This window comes from Propithecus coquereli, unplaced genomic scaffold (assembly GCF_000956105.1).
Source record: "Propithecus coquereli isolate 6110/MARCELLA unplaced genomic scaffold, Pcoq_1.0 Scaffold314, whole genome shotgun sequence".
Taxonomy (NCBI): domain Eukaryota; kingdom Metazoa; phylum Chordata; class Mammalia; order Primates; family Indriidae; genus Propithecus; species Propithecus coquereli.
The window spans coordinates 2,628,984-2,645,079 of record NW_012148775.1 but is presented as its reverse complement, the minus strand read 5'-3'; the positions used below and the strand labels follow the sequence as shown (position 1 = coordinate 2,645,079).

Below are 16,096 nucleotides of genomic sequence, written 5' to 3'. Positions count from 1 at the left end.
CAGACCTCCATGCCCCGCCCTCTCTCTGCCTTGACCCCTATAGCAACAAGCTTTCCAGTAAGTGTTGGAAAAACTCATCTCTTCCTCTGTGGGGGATGGGGAAGGGTACTAAGTATGGAGAAAGGTCTGACACTGGCTCCAGCCAACCGGGAGCCTGATTTCCTTAGCAAGATTAAGATCTGGACCCACAGAGTGGTCCAACCCAACCCCTGTCCTTGGCCCAAGATCTTCTGTCACACGATTTCCCTCCCCGCAACTCCCTAGAGCAGGAGTTCTTCAGGTCTCTTCCCCATTTGGCAGCCCATGCAAAGCTCCTTGAAATAGTAACAGCTAAATCTGAATTAGTAAAGAACTCCAGTTACGGGTATGCTTAACCTAAGAAAGAGGCTCTGTGGGCCACCTGGCTTGTTTGGGCCCTGAAAACAGACTTATCAACTGGCTTCATTCTTGGGTGTGAGTGCTGTATTCTGCCCTTCAAGGGGTAACTGAGGGAGGCAGGTCAAACTCCTTCCCTCACTTTCCCCCACCCTCCACAAGCCAGCAGCTGCCATTCCTGCTTGGAGAAATAGGCAGGTAGGCTCTAGAGCCATGCCACACAGCATCATGGGTACTCAGAAGGCAATGGAGAGTACTGATTAAGAGCAAGATCCTGGTTTAAAATCCCAGTTCTGCCTTTTGCCAGCTGTGTGGCCTTGGGCAAGTCACTTCACCTCTTAAAGGGTAACACCAACTGGTTTGTTGAAGAGTAAAGAGAGATAACATTTGTAAAATGCTTGGCATTGTGCCTAACCCATTTCCAGGGCTCAATAAAGATTAGCTGTAATTATTTTTATAGCCTTAGAAAAAGCATGGACTTTGATGACAGATAGACTGGATTTGAATCTTGGCTTGGCGATTTACTGACCAGTCTAGGGTAAATGACTAAACTTTTTGGTTTTTACAGACAAGGTTTTGCGGTTGCCCAAGCTGGAGTGCACGGGTCTGATCATAGCTCACTGCGGCCTCAAACTCCTGGGTTCAGGCATTCCTCCCTCCTCAGTCTCTCGAGTAGCTGGGACTACAGACACATACCACCACACCCAGCTTATTTTTAAAACAATTTTTTGTAGAGATGGGGGTCTCGCTATGTTGCCCAGGCTGGTCTTGAACTCCTGGGCTCAAGCCATCCTCCCACCTTAGCCTCCCAAAGTCTGGGATTCTAGGTGTGAGCCACAGTGCCTGGCCTAATGAACCTTTTTGAGCTTCACATTTCTCAGCTGTAAAACGTAGGAAAAAAATCCTTCCTGCATTCTGCCCTTCTCACGTATACTCAACACTGACAACACATCAGAAAAGGAAGCAGAGAAAAATATCCTATGGCTTAGTTTCTCCATGGGCTACCACAGAGGCTAAGTGAACAGTAAGAAGAGGCAGCTACAGGCCCAGTGTACCTTAGGAATGGGATAGTCAGGGTCTGGTGTTCCAGTGAAAATAAAAACAAACCACTTTATTTGTCCTTGAATGCGTTGCTGGTTGAAATGGACAGGCAGGGTTTTATAGAGTATGATTCCCTTAACCAAACATCCTGGAAAGAAAAAAAGAACTCTTCACAGCCAAGTGAACTCCTGGGTCTCCCTTTTCCCACCCCATCAGTTCACCTCTTTGCGATCAAGGTCAAACTCAATTCCAACACAGAGTATCACTGTAAATTGTTTATTAAAACACAAAGCAATGGACAGTGAAAAACATCCTGATTTTTTACTTTTTGGTGGGAGTGGGGTGGGGCATGGAAGGGGTAGGGACAGATGGAGACAGCCCAGAAAGAGGGCCGGCTCTATCCACCCCTATGGTCTCCCCGGCCAGCCAGGTTCAAAGCCCCTCGATTACATCTCACTGTGCCACCGTAATGTGTGTTGTGGCTACAAAGAGTTGGTTTGGCCTCTGCAGAGAAAGGATGGGAAACTAGAATAGGAGCTGCAAGCGCTACTAAGAACTTGACATTTTTTCTCCAGTACTTGGTACAGAATAGAGCAGCCAGGCCCAGTGTGGAGGGGTAGGGTTGGTTTCCCGACAAGCCAGGTTAGGCCAACAATGGTTGGAGAGGCTGCCCTGAGCTCAGAATGGGCAGCTGGTGCTAGCCTGGGAGAACTTCATGGGAGGAAAAGGTAAGATTCCTTCAATCCAAGGAGGGAACTAATCCAGGGTCAAATTTCTTTTCATTCCCTGGATCAGGACACACCAGGGAAGAGAGAAGTCAAGAATGTTTCCCCCTGCCAATTTCTCTCCCCCCACCTGGCAACTCAGCTCTCCTTTTCCGACAGTTGTCCTTTGAAAGGACGGAAAGCACACTTCAGTTTGTTGTTGTTTTTCCTCATACTGAAATCAAGCACAGAAGCTGAAAATAGAGGTGAGAATGGAGTTCTGCTTTTCCCAGTGCTGTGTGCCCCCGTCGCACAACACTGCCTGGATGTGAGAGGTGCCAAGGCCCTCTCTGCCAACTGAAACAGGCACTACTATCTGCCCGGCTGCCAGCACAATCCTGGCTCCTTGTTTTATACTCCTGGGGGAACCTGTCCCGAGAGATCCATCCTGCTCCTTTCCTGCCAACCCAGCCAGTCCACAAATCACCTGCTCTTATCAAGATGCTCTGGCTACCAAATGCAGGCTAAACAAAAGGCAGCTGAGAAGGACAAACCAGATCGGCAGCAAGCCGCACATGTGCAAAGGAGAAACCCGCCCTCACTGGGCAGCTGACCCGTTGGTGCCAATCTAGTTTTATAAAAAAAAAAAAAATGAGGAAATTCAGCCCTCTTGCCTCAGGAGAGGTCTAAATACAGAAAGAGTTTTAGCTCTCTGACTGAAAAGGAAAAATTGCTCTGATCTCTCCAAAGCCTGAACATTAAGGCTTCTTTGCAATTTCCTTAGAGCTCTTTGATCTCTAATTACATCTTTCCATAGAAAAGAGACCGGTTTCTGCTGAGATTTCTGAACAGATCCTGGTTGTTTCTGGTTCTGCTTCAGTGCACTATCACAGCCTTGTCCCCAGCCTCCTTCCTCAGGGGCCACAGCAGAAGGAGGCCCAAAACATACCTCCCCACCCTGCCTGTTTTTAAAAAAAAAAAAACAAAAACAGGAACATCTATTAGTTCTCACTGTAGAAAGCTCCCTTGCTCTCCTAGGTTCTTTTGGAGAGCCATGGAGGACAATATTACATGTTGCCACTTGATGCCATTAAGGCTCCTCAAGGCAAGAAGACACTTGAAGAATTATGTCAGAGTAGGCCAGCAAAGGGGAGGGGCAAGAAGGGATGGGAAAGTAGCCCCGTGGCAGGGACTGTAGGACCTCTGCCCAGACCTGAATCTAGAGGGAATGCCCACCCTGGCTCAGAGCAGGAGAGGAAAAGGCACTGTGCTGACTGGGGGTGGGTCTTTCCCCAATCCCCAGGGAGGGTAGAGAACCTTATGATTCTTCCCCTGGGCTTCCCAAGGTGAGCTCATTCCTAGGGAAAGGGATGTTCGCACTAGGTAAAGGAAAATACTGCTACTGTTTTCTGAAGTTCTCAGCTGAGATTCTAGAAGCCATGGCCAGGCCATTCCAGGAGAGGCTACGGGCAGGATAAAAAGAGAAATTCCTTAAAACAGAAGCTTCTACCAAAAGAGAAAGAAGTCAAATCATAATTCTAAAACTGGACCAGTTTCCCAGGCACAGAAAGGGGGAGGTAAACTTAACTCAAACTTCACCCCATCTCATTAAAGCCTAAGCGACTTCTAACGTGATCCCAGCAACTCTTAGGCAGTGGGAGCAAGAGAACATGATCATACTCTCAACCGAACAGGTGGCCCTACAGGTAGGGGGTAGTCCTCCTGGGAGTCTAACGCCATGGACACTTGAAGATAACTGTCTTTCAAATCACCAGAACTCGAGCTATTCACTGAGCAGCCTCACAACAGTAGAGATTTTTAGAAAAATGGATCTGGTTTAAGAAAGATGAATCCCAGAGTTTCTTGACACGATGTTTCAGTAAGCAAGCATGAGTGAGACCCGAAAAAGTCCGATTAGAGACCAGCTGCCCCTGACCCAAACCAGAGCTAGACTGCAGACTCTCGGCCCATCTCCAGCAGAGGGTTTTGCATGGCCCTTCCACAAACTCAACTTAGGCCACATTTCTGGCAAAATAAGTTTCTCTGCTCTTGTCTTTGGCCAGCTGGGCTGAGTGGGATCTAAAATCCTGAGACAGAGCGTAGATCCAATCAAAGAGACAGACCTCTCTTCCCCCTACTCGCCAAGTGGCAGCCCTCATCACCTCCCAAGCCCGGGGCAGCCTCTCCGTCCCAGCACTAGCTCAAAACACAGACAGGGGAACAAACAGTGCAAAAAGCAAAAGATGAACAACAGGGTAATTCTTGACACATAACATACAAAAATAAAAATAAAGAGTGCCCCAGCCCACCCCTTTAACCTAAACTTCATGTACCTATATCTTAAAGGAGGAAAAAAAAAAAAAAAAAGAAGCTTTCAAGTTCAGCATCATGAGCCAGCTGCAGCCAGCCCTAGGCAGCTCTTGTTAGGTGGGTGGGCTTGGCTCCAGGAGAATCTACCCCGGCCCCCACCATACTTCTTCCTGTTTCCTCACTTCCCCTGGTTTTTGTTAGCCATAGAAAGATGTTCCTTCCTTTCGGACACAACCAGAGAGGAAAGCGCCCATCCTATCCCTGAGCTCAGGGGAAAGGGGTGGGCTTGGAAACAGAGGCAGAAGCAAAGCTGCTTGGCTTACAGTACCATTAGGAAACGGCCCCAGGGGTCAGGGTTTCCTTCTGAGACTCTGAGTCACTAAAGGGATGGGTTGAGGTGGAGGCGGGACCCCCTCCCTCCTCAGAGAGACCCAGGCAAACTAACAAACAAGGCAAAATGGAGGCAGCAAGTCCTCCTTCTTCATCTTGTCTAATCTATCAGCAGTGGCCCCTGGCTTTGGGGTATTATGATAGACTGGGAACCAAAGCCACTGCCAGAAGCCCAATTAGTCAGGATGTCCACTGCCCCAGGCAGGTGGTCCAAGACCAAGGCTACAGTACCTCATCCTTTAAAAGCAGGGGAGCTTCATGAAACACTCCGGAAAGTGTTCCTCTGATTGCAGCCTCAGGCCACAACCAACCTAGTACTGAGACGCAAGTCACAGCAAAAATAATACAGGGCTACAATTCTCAAATGACTAAATGCTGGCCTGGAGTAATCATTAAGAGCCAAAACCCAGGACATGAGCCCAAGAGCTACTGACTTTGTCACATGAAGAGCAGTTCAAAGATACGGAGCTCTTAAAAAACGTATCTAATAAGGCAAACTCAAAACTAAACATATTGTAGAAAGATGGCCCTGGCTTGAGATTCTACACTCCAGCCCACAATGAAGCTAATCTTGCTGTCTGTCATCTACCAAAGTCCTTTAAGCTTGGCCAGGTCCTCCCTCATTGTTCCCCTAACTGGGTAATGGATAATGGTGACCAAAAAACGAAGGGACCAGGGAAGCTTCATTTCCTGTAGAAATTTTTCCAGGGAATTCAAGACAGACACTTAGATGCTAAGGTTAGCTTCAGAGCCACAAGGACTATGGCTGACTGGAAATCTTTCAGCTCACCACACCAAGACCCTGACTGCTGCCTGGATAGGGAAATGAAAGGATGGCACGGAGCAGGGTACATACTATTGAGATCATTGCTGGGCCCATACAGCCAATCAGTCTAGTTCCTTGGGGGCAGCTCTAGGCATAAATCAAAACTGGTTGAACTGTGACACAGAAGGACATAGAAATAAATGAACGTCAGATACCAGACAATCTAAACAGTGGTCAGTCACTTAATAGGGCTCAAGTCTCTGAGGTTGCTCTTAAGCTATGCTAACATAAGCCTTTTCTAATCCAAAGACCAGAAGAGGCTTTTAAGGTCAAGTGTTCTGTTGCTGCAGGCTGGAAAGCATCCCTGCCCCCTGGCAGCAAGACCCTACAAAGGGGCCAATAAAGAGCTTCTGGGTCAGGTCCTCCTGGCTGCTGGCTCAGAGACCCAGGGAGGGAGGTACCAACAAGGTGAGGTGGTCAAGGAAAAGACATTCAAGCAGAGAACCCCAAATCCCCATGTCTCCTTCCCTTCTTGGTAATAACTTAGTGGGATGGTTGAGAGGGAGAAGAGATTTCAAAAGAGCCAGATTAAGAAAAAAATTGAGAAGAAATCAAGTCCCCAACAGGCACTGAAATCAAAATGATTTGTTGTGGTAACAAGTCAGAGGCAATTTGAGGACTTGATGTGAACTAATTGTCTTGGATACCAGACAGTCCTCTAACTGGCACATGTCAGGGAGATAAGCAATGACAAAGCTCAGACACTTAAGGTGGAACCATCATTGGATTAATCTAGAAAGGCTTCCAAGTAAGGAAGCTTTTACTTTTCTTTCTTTTTTTAAATCACTCTTCTTTTTTCCTTTTGTTTTTACAATACAAATTATATACCTTGACATATACACTCTCAATCCCAGGACATATGAAAACATATCTGGAGATGAGTTCAGAGCATACTCAACTCCCAGGACTGGTCTTTTCAGGTAGTAAGATGACATTTCCCTGCTGTTAATTTCCAAGCTAAAAAAAGGAACTGTGACTGCTCTGAATTCAGAGTCCTTTCCACCAGGTATACAAATGAGGATCCTTGAACAGGAAGGATCCAGTGTACCCTAAGTACCCTCGAAAGGAAAGAAATGGCTGGGGGCCAGCCACAAAGAGAGGACTAGGATTGAAGCAGGTCTGGGACCAGGTGGTGGATGAGGGCTGCTCTCTACTCACTCTGCCTCTTTTTATCTCCTTTAATTTTTGTGTGTTTTTTTTTCTTTTGTTTTGTTTCTCCATTAATCATTGTGAAAAATACAGAAACCAAAGCCAACAGGTTTGGTTTCTTTCCTGCACCCCTCCACCGTGTTCAGGATGGTCATTTGTTCTCACAACCGGCAGAGGCAGAAGAGGGTTGGAATGAAGACTCCGAAGGCCACCAGGATGGGAAACATGAGGCTGCTGTTGTCCGAGGCATAGGGGTTGGGTGTGCGGGGGCCTGACTGCACCCGGTTCTTATTGGCCTGTTTTTTGAGATTAGACCCTTCATCGTATTCTTCTTCTTCTTCTTCCTCTTCTTTCTTCTCCAATCCTGGATGAGGCTGAAGCTTTGGTACATCTAACACAAGAAAGAAAACACCTGTTAAGTTAGACCCACAGCATTGAAGTGAGATCTTTAAGAGTAGCAAATGAGCTATAATAAAGAGACTCCTGTGACCTAACCAGGGCCCACAGAAAGGTGCAGAAGTAGCAGAAATAGCCTCTAGCCTACAGAACAGCAGAGAGCTGCAAAAACTAGTCTTTTTTAGATTTAACTAAAAAATAGTAAAAGCCCTACCCACAGGGAGGCTCACTATTCTCCCTTCCTATCTTACTTCATAGCCCCAAGAGGACAGATTGGACAGGAACAATGAATGACCCGAAACGCAAAATCTAACCTTTTCAAATCCCTCCGCCTCCTTCCCACAAGCTCACATTCCTTTCCTTTTCTTTTTTTTGAGACAGAGTCTCACCCTGTTGCCACAGTAGAGTAAAGTGGCATCATCGTAGCTCACTGCAACCTTAAACTCCTGGGATCAAGTGATCCTCTTGCCTCAGCCTCCTGAGTAGCTGGAACTACAGGCATGCACCACCATGCCCAGCTAATTTTTCTATTTTTTGTAGTGACAGAGTTTTGCTCTTGCTCACGCTGGTCTCGAACTCTTGAGCTCAAGCCATCCTCCTGCCTTGGCCCCCTAGAGTGCTAGGATTACAGGCATGAGCCACCACGCCCAGCCCACATTCCCTTTTGATTCACACAGCAACTTAAGAAAAGCTGGTCCCCAGAGTTCTGGGTTCTCAGTACATATTACCCCTCTGTCCTGCCTCCTCCTTATGGACTTGAGCACAGGTCTGTTTGGTGGTAAGACATCCTCCTAGATGTCATAATATTAGCATTTAGGGGAAACATCAAGACAATAGGATGAGATCTTCAGTGCATTCAAGATGAGTTGGAAAAAGGCACAGAGGTGGGATGGGGGAGAAAAGCCACTAAGACACGAGCTTTCTCTGCAAAAAATTTGGGAGGGTGGCAGCCAGGATAATCTAAACCCTGAGAAAGAGACACACCTAAGGCTGGATTCCAAGGACCAGGAGACATAAATAAGTGAACTTTTGTCCCAGCACAGTCCAGCGATGCTGGAATCTTTCAGAGCATACCAAAACTCTAAAGCACTACTCTCTTTACCTTTTTCTCCTAGGAAAGCCTGGAAACAGATGTCAAACAAAGAAACAGATTAAGGACAAGTTTTAGGTGATTCCAAATGACTATAAGGGTCAGGACACACCAAAAGGTACCATTATTAATCCCAATTTACATGTAAGTTAAAGGAATTTATCCAAGAAGAACAGCTGATCAAATGGTAGCAACAAGATATGAATGTAGACCTTACTGTAAAGCTTATAGCTAACATCATATTATACTTTATCCTCATCCATCTGATTCCAAATTCCCCACAATTTGGCTTTAAGTGTTTCAAAAATAGTGATCAGCTAAATCATCTCCCAAGGGTTTCCTCAACCACATCCTTCAGCCAAAATCAAAAAGCAGATCAAAACACAACTTACCATCCACTGTCCCAGCCATGATGTAGAGTGCACAGACTTTGGGATTGTCATAATACCCCTAAGAAATGGGAAACAGTGGTCAACCCCACACAGCAGCAGGCATCTTCCCCCATACCCACTCTTTTCAGCCCCTCCTCAGCTGTAAGGCAGAGTAGGGGTGTTACCTTGACAAACTCAATGTAGAGTTTCCCTGTGAAAGTTGACACCTCCCCCTGGACGCTCAGCTTCCCCTTTCTGATGCTCATAGGGATGATTTCATCATGAGCTGTGCTGTGCCCAACACGATCAAAGATATCCAAGTCCTTCACCACAACATGGCCATTCAATCGTACATCAAATACCTTCCGGGATTAGAAAAGGAGACAAATGTCAAAGCCACCAGCTTCACATCCCTTCAAGCGGTTGGACATTATGCAGCTGCCTGGGCTTCAAGTTCACAAATAATGTAAGAAATGATGAGCCGTGGTGTGGGATGGGGAAAAAAAAAAAAAAAAAAGAAATGATGAGCCTAGGGTGTCTAGAGTCCTTTACCTGGGCCAAGTCAATGCTATGTTCCTTCACTGCCAAGGAGGTTTCATACTGGCTTTAAGGAACAAAGAATACAAACAAAAAGCTCCACATGGAAAGAAGGAAATTCACAGGAAGGGAAAGAAGAAAAGAATAAGGCTAAAAAAAAGCTATTGAAAACCATGGTGGGAGCAGTAACCAGGAGGGCCTTAGTAGGATCAGTTAGTGGCAAAAACCAGGATTCTGGCATTGCTTTCTGTCACCAACCCCCAAGGCAAGTGCAGCTTTGTGGGCAATGGGATATAGCTTCTCTAGAGACAGAAGGAATCCAGCTCTTCCTCAGAGCTCATCTGTTCCTCCCTTCTAGGGAGGCTCTTACACTCTCTAGCCCCACAGCAGAAGAGTGTCCAAGAGTAGCATGTCCCACTGGTCAAGCAGAGGCCTGACCAGGCCTCACCTTCTGCTGGGACTGTGCAAAGTAGACCTCAGCAAATTTCAACACCAGCACGTAGTCCCCCTCCTCCTTGATGGGCACTTCGTAGCCAAAGGTCTCCTCATTGTACCGCTCAGTTTGATATAGGATCTGGTCCTCAGGGTTGGAACGCAGGATTGGTAGTTTCATGCCATAGTCTGAGGCTGGGAACAAAAAGACAAAAAGAAAGCACATCAGAGGCAAGACATAAAAGAATAGCAGAGACCCCAAAACTGCCAGAGGCATTTCCAGGGCAGTGCTAATAACCCTCTCCACCCAAGAGGCCACCCCCTCTGCACTTGGCTCCAAACAGAACTCAAACAAAGGCAGGAATCAGACAGCCATTACCAAGGAAGAGTAAAATGAAAAAAACTAAACACTGATCACTCCAACAGCCCCTATAACCCTCAGAGCAGAACTTTCTGAAAGCACATTAAAATGACTTTTTCCCAACTGTATGGAGAATGATGGGAAGAGAGCAAGTCGAACTCATTATTACAAGAAAGTGCTACGATGCAGCTTCCCGGTTCCCTGAAAGGGAGAGCTTCAGAGAAACCTCCTAAACAAGGGGGATAGCCAGGAACTCTATACAAGGTGATCACGTTCAAAGAATGTTTTTTCTCATTCAGAAAGGCTCTGGGTCTAAAACAAACAGGATATCTGGTTAGGAAAGTCATTCTTCATTGTCTTTTCTACAAGTAAGATTCCAGCTTTAGTTTTGTTTTTTTAAATAATTTTCATTGTAAAAGTTCAAAAACTAGTAAACAGAAACAGGCTCATAAATGAGGGGTGTGATGCTCTCTAATTTCCTTTAGGTCCAAGCACCTTAACTTCCCACAGACTCACAACACTCTACCTCACCTACTCTCTTGAACATTCCCCCAGATAAACCAACAGAAGAAAAAAAATTCCTACTGTATCTCCAGCACCCAATACGGTGCCTGGCACATAGCAGCCACTCGATATGGTTTGCTGAACGAACCAATGGCAATGAAGGAGGTATGTGCAAAGCCGCGAAGACTTGCCATTCTATCCACGAGGCTAGAGCATCCTGCAGGGAAAGAAAATCTGCCAAGGTCCTACTGGCACCTCTGGCTTAAGGTGACTGAGTCCTGGGTCCTGGCTGAGCCACCTTTCCCATTTCACAAACTGACAAGGAATAAATGCAAGGTAAAAGTAAAAAGATACTTAACCTTGGGGCAGTACTGGAGGAGCCAAAAACCTCTACTGCCCCCAGCCCCCTCCCAACCTTAGTAGGAGATGAGTTGCACATGTTTTCTTCCTCCCACACAACAAACTAAACTGAGATCTTTCGTCAAACATAAGATATCACATTTCAGCTCCAGAGATGAATAGTTATGCTTCCTCCTTCAGAGAGTAGCCTGACTCTTTTATCCTATAAACACAACGAGGCTTTCCAGTGCTCCATAAACCTGTTTTCCAAAGTACAGATCTAGCACTAGTTTAGCCTCTCCTCCAGCATGGAATTAAGATAACAAGACCGCCTTCCCATCTCACATGGAGACCCTGAAAACATTTGGCACCTTGGTCCTTTGGGAGATGCCCAGGAGCAGTTATTCCCAGAGCTTTATCTTCTGAATCACCAAAACTTCAAGGGAGAGGACATGGAAAAAGGTGAAAGATTAACTAAAAGACCCACTGGCTGTGGTCAAGCCCTCAAAAAAATAAACATAACTGTTAACAGTTCCTGTAAACGACATCAGCCACAAGATCAGATGGACTGATGAGACAATGGAACAGGAAACTCATTGCACTTTTGTCTTTAGACTTTTTTCTTCCTATTTCTCCTCAAGAAATCAAAGAAGGGTGGCTGAGCAGCACTACAAAGGATGTCCTGCTAACAAGCCCCAGCTCTTTCCCAGGCTCAAAAAACCATTACCCCGGGATACAAACCTATAAAGACTAAAAGACTGCTATTTCTCTTCCAACTGAGCTCTAAGAATTTCCTTCTTCCATGAGGACCGCGATCCTTAGAAATCTGGAACATTAACTAGATTTGATTTATAGATACACTGAAAATTTTGTGCATGTGTGGGGAATCTTTTTTTTTTTCTTGCCAAGTGGAAAAAGTGAGAAACCGACAGTAACGTAATCTATGGCAGTCTCAGTCCCACAGCGAAGAAAACTCTGCCATGTGAACAAAAATTACTTAACAACCTTGGAATTACCTTTAAATATTTTCCCTTTAAAGCCCAAGTGGCTTTCCCAAGAGATCTGCCACATGCAAAGTTGAATTTGCCCAAGTCCCGAGAGCTACAGCAGCCAAAAGGGTTTTTCTTCCCTCCTTAGCCTTTATGCATTCACAGCTAAACAGATTTCTCTAATACAAAGAAGTGTACAGTCAGCACACTGCTGATGTTGGCACAATATAGCTCAGACAGTTAACCAAAAAGGAAGAGGGGCAAAGGGCCTACATTATAGTGGCTGTTGCTTCTTAGTTTTTAGACAGTGGAGCAGCCAGGCTCCTAGAAAATTCAGCCCAGGTTTCCGAGTAAGGCAAGCCTGGATATGAATCCTCACTCGGCCACCTACTAAGTAACGCTGAACAAGCTGTTTTCTCGAGGTCTGTTTTCTCACCTGTAAAATGGGGGTATCACCTACCCCACAGCGTTGCGGTAAGAATAAAACAATCTGTAAAGAGCTTGATACAATGTCTCACGTGGAGACACAGACACATAAGTATGCCACCTGGGCAAGGGTATACATACCATAAGCACTAAATAAATGCCTACACTCCAGTGAGAACACCACTGCAAAGCTCTCCTTGGGGCTCCAGCACTGCTCTCCACCCCAATATTAGGCCTCCCAATCACCAGATTATTCTTCTGAACCACTTCTTTCTCAAGTGACGCCAGTTCCCTAGAGAATTTTTCTGAATGGACTGAACCCAAGGATTCAGGGACCTGAATTTTCCACCTGAGAACTTTTAGTACTTGGAGGGCCTACAGATGAAGCCTGCCCATTAGGTGACAGCACAGGAAGAGAATTCTAAATAAATCCCGTGGCCTTAAGCAAATCAGAAGCTGATAGGCTCAGGTTCCCTGCCAGCTTTTTTTCCCTCTGCAGCCATGTTCTGCCCTATTTTTAATTCCATGTAAAAGGTCATCAAGCGAAGATAGAGACACTTTAACCTACTTGACAGGAGAGTTTTCAAAGCCACGTGAAAGATTTCTAAAGCATGAGAAGCTTTTTTTGAGAAGGAAAACAAGGCTCAGAGAGGTAAAGCAAGTTCCTCAAGTTCACTCAACTTCAGCAGGTATCTTTCTGTGAAGAGGAAATAGCCTTGCCCTGAAACCAAGCCAAGTTCTGTGCCCTCAGGCCAAATAATCAGGTCTTCTAGCGAGAGTGAAGAGGAACCCAGAATGACCAAGAACCTGGGATGTCCAGCATGCCAAAACCCCAAGATGAGCACTTCCAAACCACTTTCTGTAGCAGTATCTCCATCTGTGGAAGCACACAGGTTGAAAAAGCCTTTCCCAGGCTGTAAGCATATAGGTATCCTCAAGGCAGAAATGAAATCCAGTAAACATTATTAAGTACCTTTGAAAGCATAAGCCACTAGATGCCCTGGGCCACTCACAGTTACAAGAATGCTGAACTACAAAGAAACTATAGAGAAACAGCAAGTTCAAAAGCAGGCCAAACCCTTATCTGGACCAACTTGGCAACAAATATCTGAATTCATTCAACATACAATGCACTTTCCTCGCATGCTGGAAACAGTATCACAGGCATATGGGAAAAGAAATGAGGCACACAGTTACTACTGTAATTAGTGTACATAGCTGCACCTGGCAAGGGTCTCCAAATACCTGGCACACCCTTATCCAAACAGGGCCACAGAAGGAAAGGCAGAGTGAACAGCTGCACTTCCCTTGGTGGGGCTGACTCCTTAGCAGATAGAAACTACAGAGCTGCCCCCTGAGAATGGAAGTTTATACACATCTCAGCCCCACACCTAATGCCAGCAAAATGTTACTCTCAGGAACCTGCTAAGTGCAATGTTGCAACAAGTTCCTCCAAGCTGCAGCTGACAACCACCATCCCCCACTCCCTATCCATGCCCTAATACTGCTACAATTCATACCCCGATTGGCTGAGTGGAACGGGCAACCTCCATTTATACAATGCCCCAAGGGCCAGTGTCCGAAATAGGAGTCCAATACGCAGAAACTTTGGTAGGTCTCATGTAATTTTACCTGCTACAGTAAACTCCTCCCAAGAAACTGCCAACTATGAGCCAATAACCCAAGGACAGGGGGCCTGGCTGACTGTTGACCAGGCCAAAAACAAAAAAAAACACCGCCACCTGCACCAGCAAATTAAAACCAGAATTTCTGAATAAGGGCGGTATCTGGGGACTGAAACTGTGTGGTCTTAGTCAGCTTTATCCTCCGCACAATGGACCTAACAGGACAATGTAATCAGTGTAAGGCCTGGTATCTGCTAAGAGAAAGAAACCATCTGCACATTGCCCTCACCACTGCTATCTCAAGAGGCAAAGTCCACAAACTGTCTCTAGTTTCCTCAAAGGGCTCCTTCCTCCCTGCCTACAGCCATGAAAGAGGAAGGGTCCAGGATGGAGATAGTAATGACCTCCTGCTATAAAAGCCTGGCTTTGGCTGCTGTTACAGCTGCTAAAGACTGGAGCCTGACTCAGCTGAACCCAAGCTACTGCGATCTGCATGCCAGGACTAAACAAATTCCAAGACAAACAGAGAACTTCAGAAAACAGGCCTGTGTCCCAAGACCCTCACATGTATGAAAGCAATAAACTCCCTGATACAATAAACTCCAGGACACTGTAATTAACTTGGAGGAACTAAGTTAAACTCTTTAGTAAAAGCAAGAGCCAAATCTGGGCATCGTGAAAAAGGAGTGAGAGAAAAGTCTGTCTCCTAGTTGTCTAGAGAGGGCATATTGCCAATTTGGCAGCCTCTGAACTCAGCATACAGCATAAATCTCCCTCCAACACATAAAGCAAGGAACTTCCTTCTTAAACCTGTTTTCCAATCCCACTTACAGAAGAAACAGAATCTAGAGCAGATTTTCCCCAAAAAGTGGGCGATGGGGAATCTACATCAGGAGCTCCTGGTGCAGAAACCTGGGTCCCTATTAGATCTGGAAGGGGGACTAGGAATCTGCATTTTCAACCAGCTTCCCTGGCAATTCTTACACGAACTTTGAGAACTGTACAGCTCTGTAAAAACTACTGTTGCTCAACCAGTTCAATCACAATCATTTTCCCCCTAAGCTGGAATCATACCTCTCAGGACCATATCCCAGGACCACCTGGGATAGGTTGTAAGCATCTCTGATAGAATATTAAGATTCTTACACTGGTTGACCCAGTTCATACACCAGCCTCACGTGCAGGATGGCTTCAATATATCCACCCTCTGGGGGCGGCCTGCAGCTTCTACTTTAAAGCCCACGTATTCTTTGCTCCAAAGGAGGACGACGGAGGAGGCTACGATCAAACTTTCCTGGCCCATCGTCTTCAACGATTCCTTTCTATTCTGGCTAAGAATCAAACCCCGCTCCTGCAGAAGGGGCAAGAGAAGCGGCCGGTTTCTGGGTCGGCAAGAATCTAGCAGGAACTGTCTAGCTAGGAAAGGAGGGGCACCAATAATCTACAACCCGAGAGGCCTCGAGGTGGCAAGAAGCCGCCCTCATCATTACTTTCCCAGCTTGGATGGGGGCGAGGGGTCGAGCAAATGAAGGATGAGAGATCAAAATACAACTTCTTGTCAACTCTCTGCCTCGATGGCTCTTGGTAGCTTGGAGCCAATGCCAGGCCCTGAGCTCTGACCTGGCCCCTGAGGAAGCTGCGGAGAGAAACTTCGCTCCAGAGACGTGGCCCCAGGGTCGAGGAAGGGGTTCAGGGCCCGCAGCCCTCGGCCGGCTGCGGCCAGCACGGCAGGCCCCGGATCCCGCGGCTCGGCTGAGGGGCTCTCACCTCGGCCCACCCGGCCTTCCAAGGGGTCCTTGCGGAAGTGGATCCCGTGCACGTCCACATGCGACTCGCCGCCCGCGTTCACTGCCCAAATGACGCTCTCGGGCAGCCCGGCCCCCGCCGCACCGGCCACGCCGAGCCCCAGCCCCCCGAGCGCCGGCAGCAGCAGCAGCAGCATCAGTTGCAAGAGCGCTACAGCGGCTCCCTCAACCGCCCGGGCCCCCAGCATGGCGGCCACCACCGCAGGGGCAGCCCCCGCCGACCCTTGTCCTCGGCCGGCCGCCAGGCCGCCCCAGACTCAGAAAGACAGCGCCACGGGCCGCTCTGCCTCAGCCGCCGGGGACATGTCGCTCTCAGGCCTCCTTCTCCTCAGCCACGGGTGCCACCTCCCACCTCAGGAACAACCTACCCCGTCGCCCAGCCCCCGGCCCTGACCCTGTAGCCAATCAGCGCCCGGTCCTCATTGA

The 16,096-nt window shown here is 47.1% G+C and overlaps 1 protein-coding gene across 2 annotated transcripts; it reads right to left on the bottom strand.

Annotated features, from left to right (window-relative positions):
• Positions 1-1,678: 1,678 nt before the first annotated feature.
• MLEC (malectin) lies at positions 1,679-16,096 on the bottom strand. Of its 2 annotated transcripts, XM_012650210.1 has the most exons (5): positions 15,633-16,096; positions 9,638-9,816; positions 8,838-9,014; positions 8,674-8,731; positions 1,679-7,186 (listed from the first exon to the last, which is right to left on the bottom strand). In XM_012650210.1, exons 1-5 carry the CDS (start codon positions 15,856-15,858, stop codon positions 6,957-6,959), a joined length of 870 nt encoding a protein of 289 aa, XP_012505664.1. In that variant the 5' UTR covers positions 15,859-16,096; the 3' UTR covers positions 1,679-6,956. The 2 variants fall into 2 exon arrangements, with proteins under 2 accessions (XP_012505664.1, XP_012505665.1); XM_012650211.1 differs by lacking the exons at positions 8,674-8,731; positions 8,838-9,014 and having other exon boundaries at positions 6,947-7,186.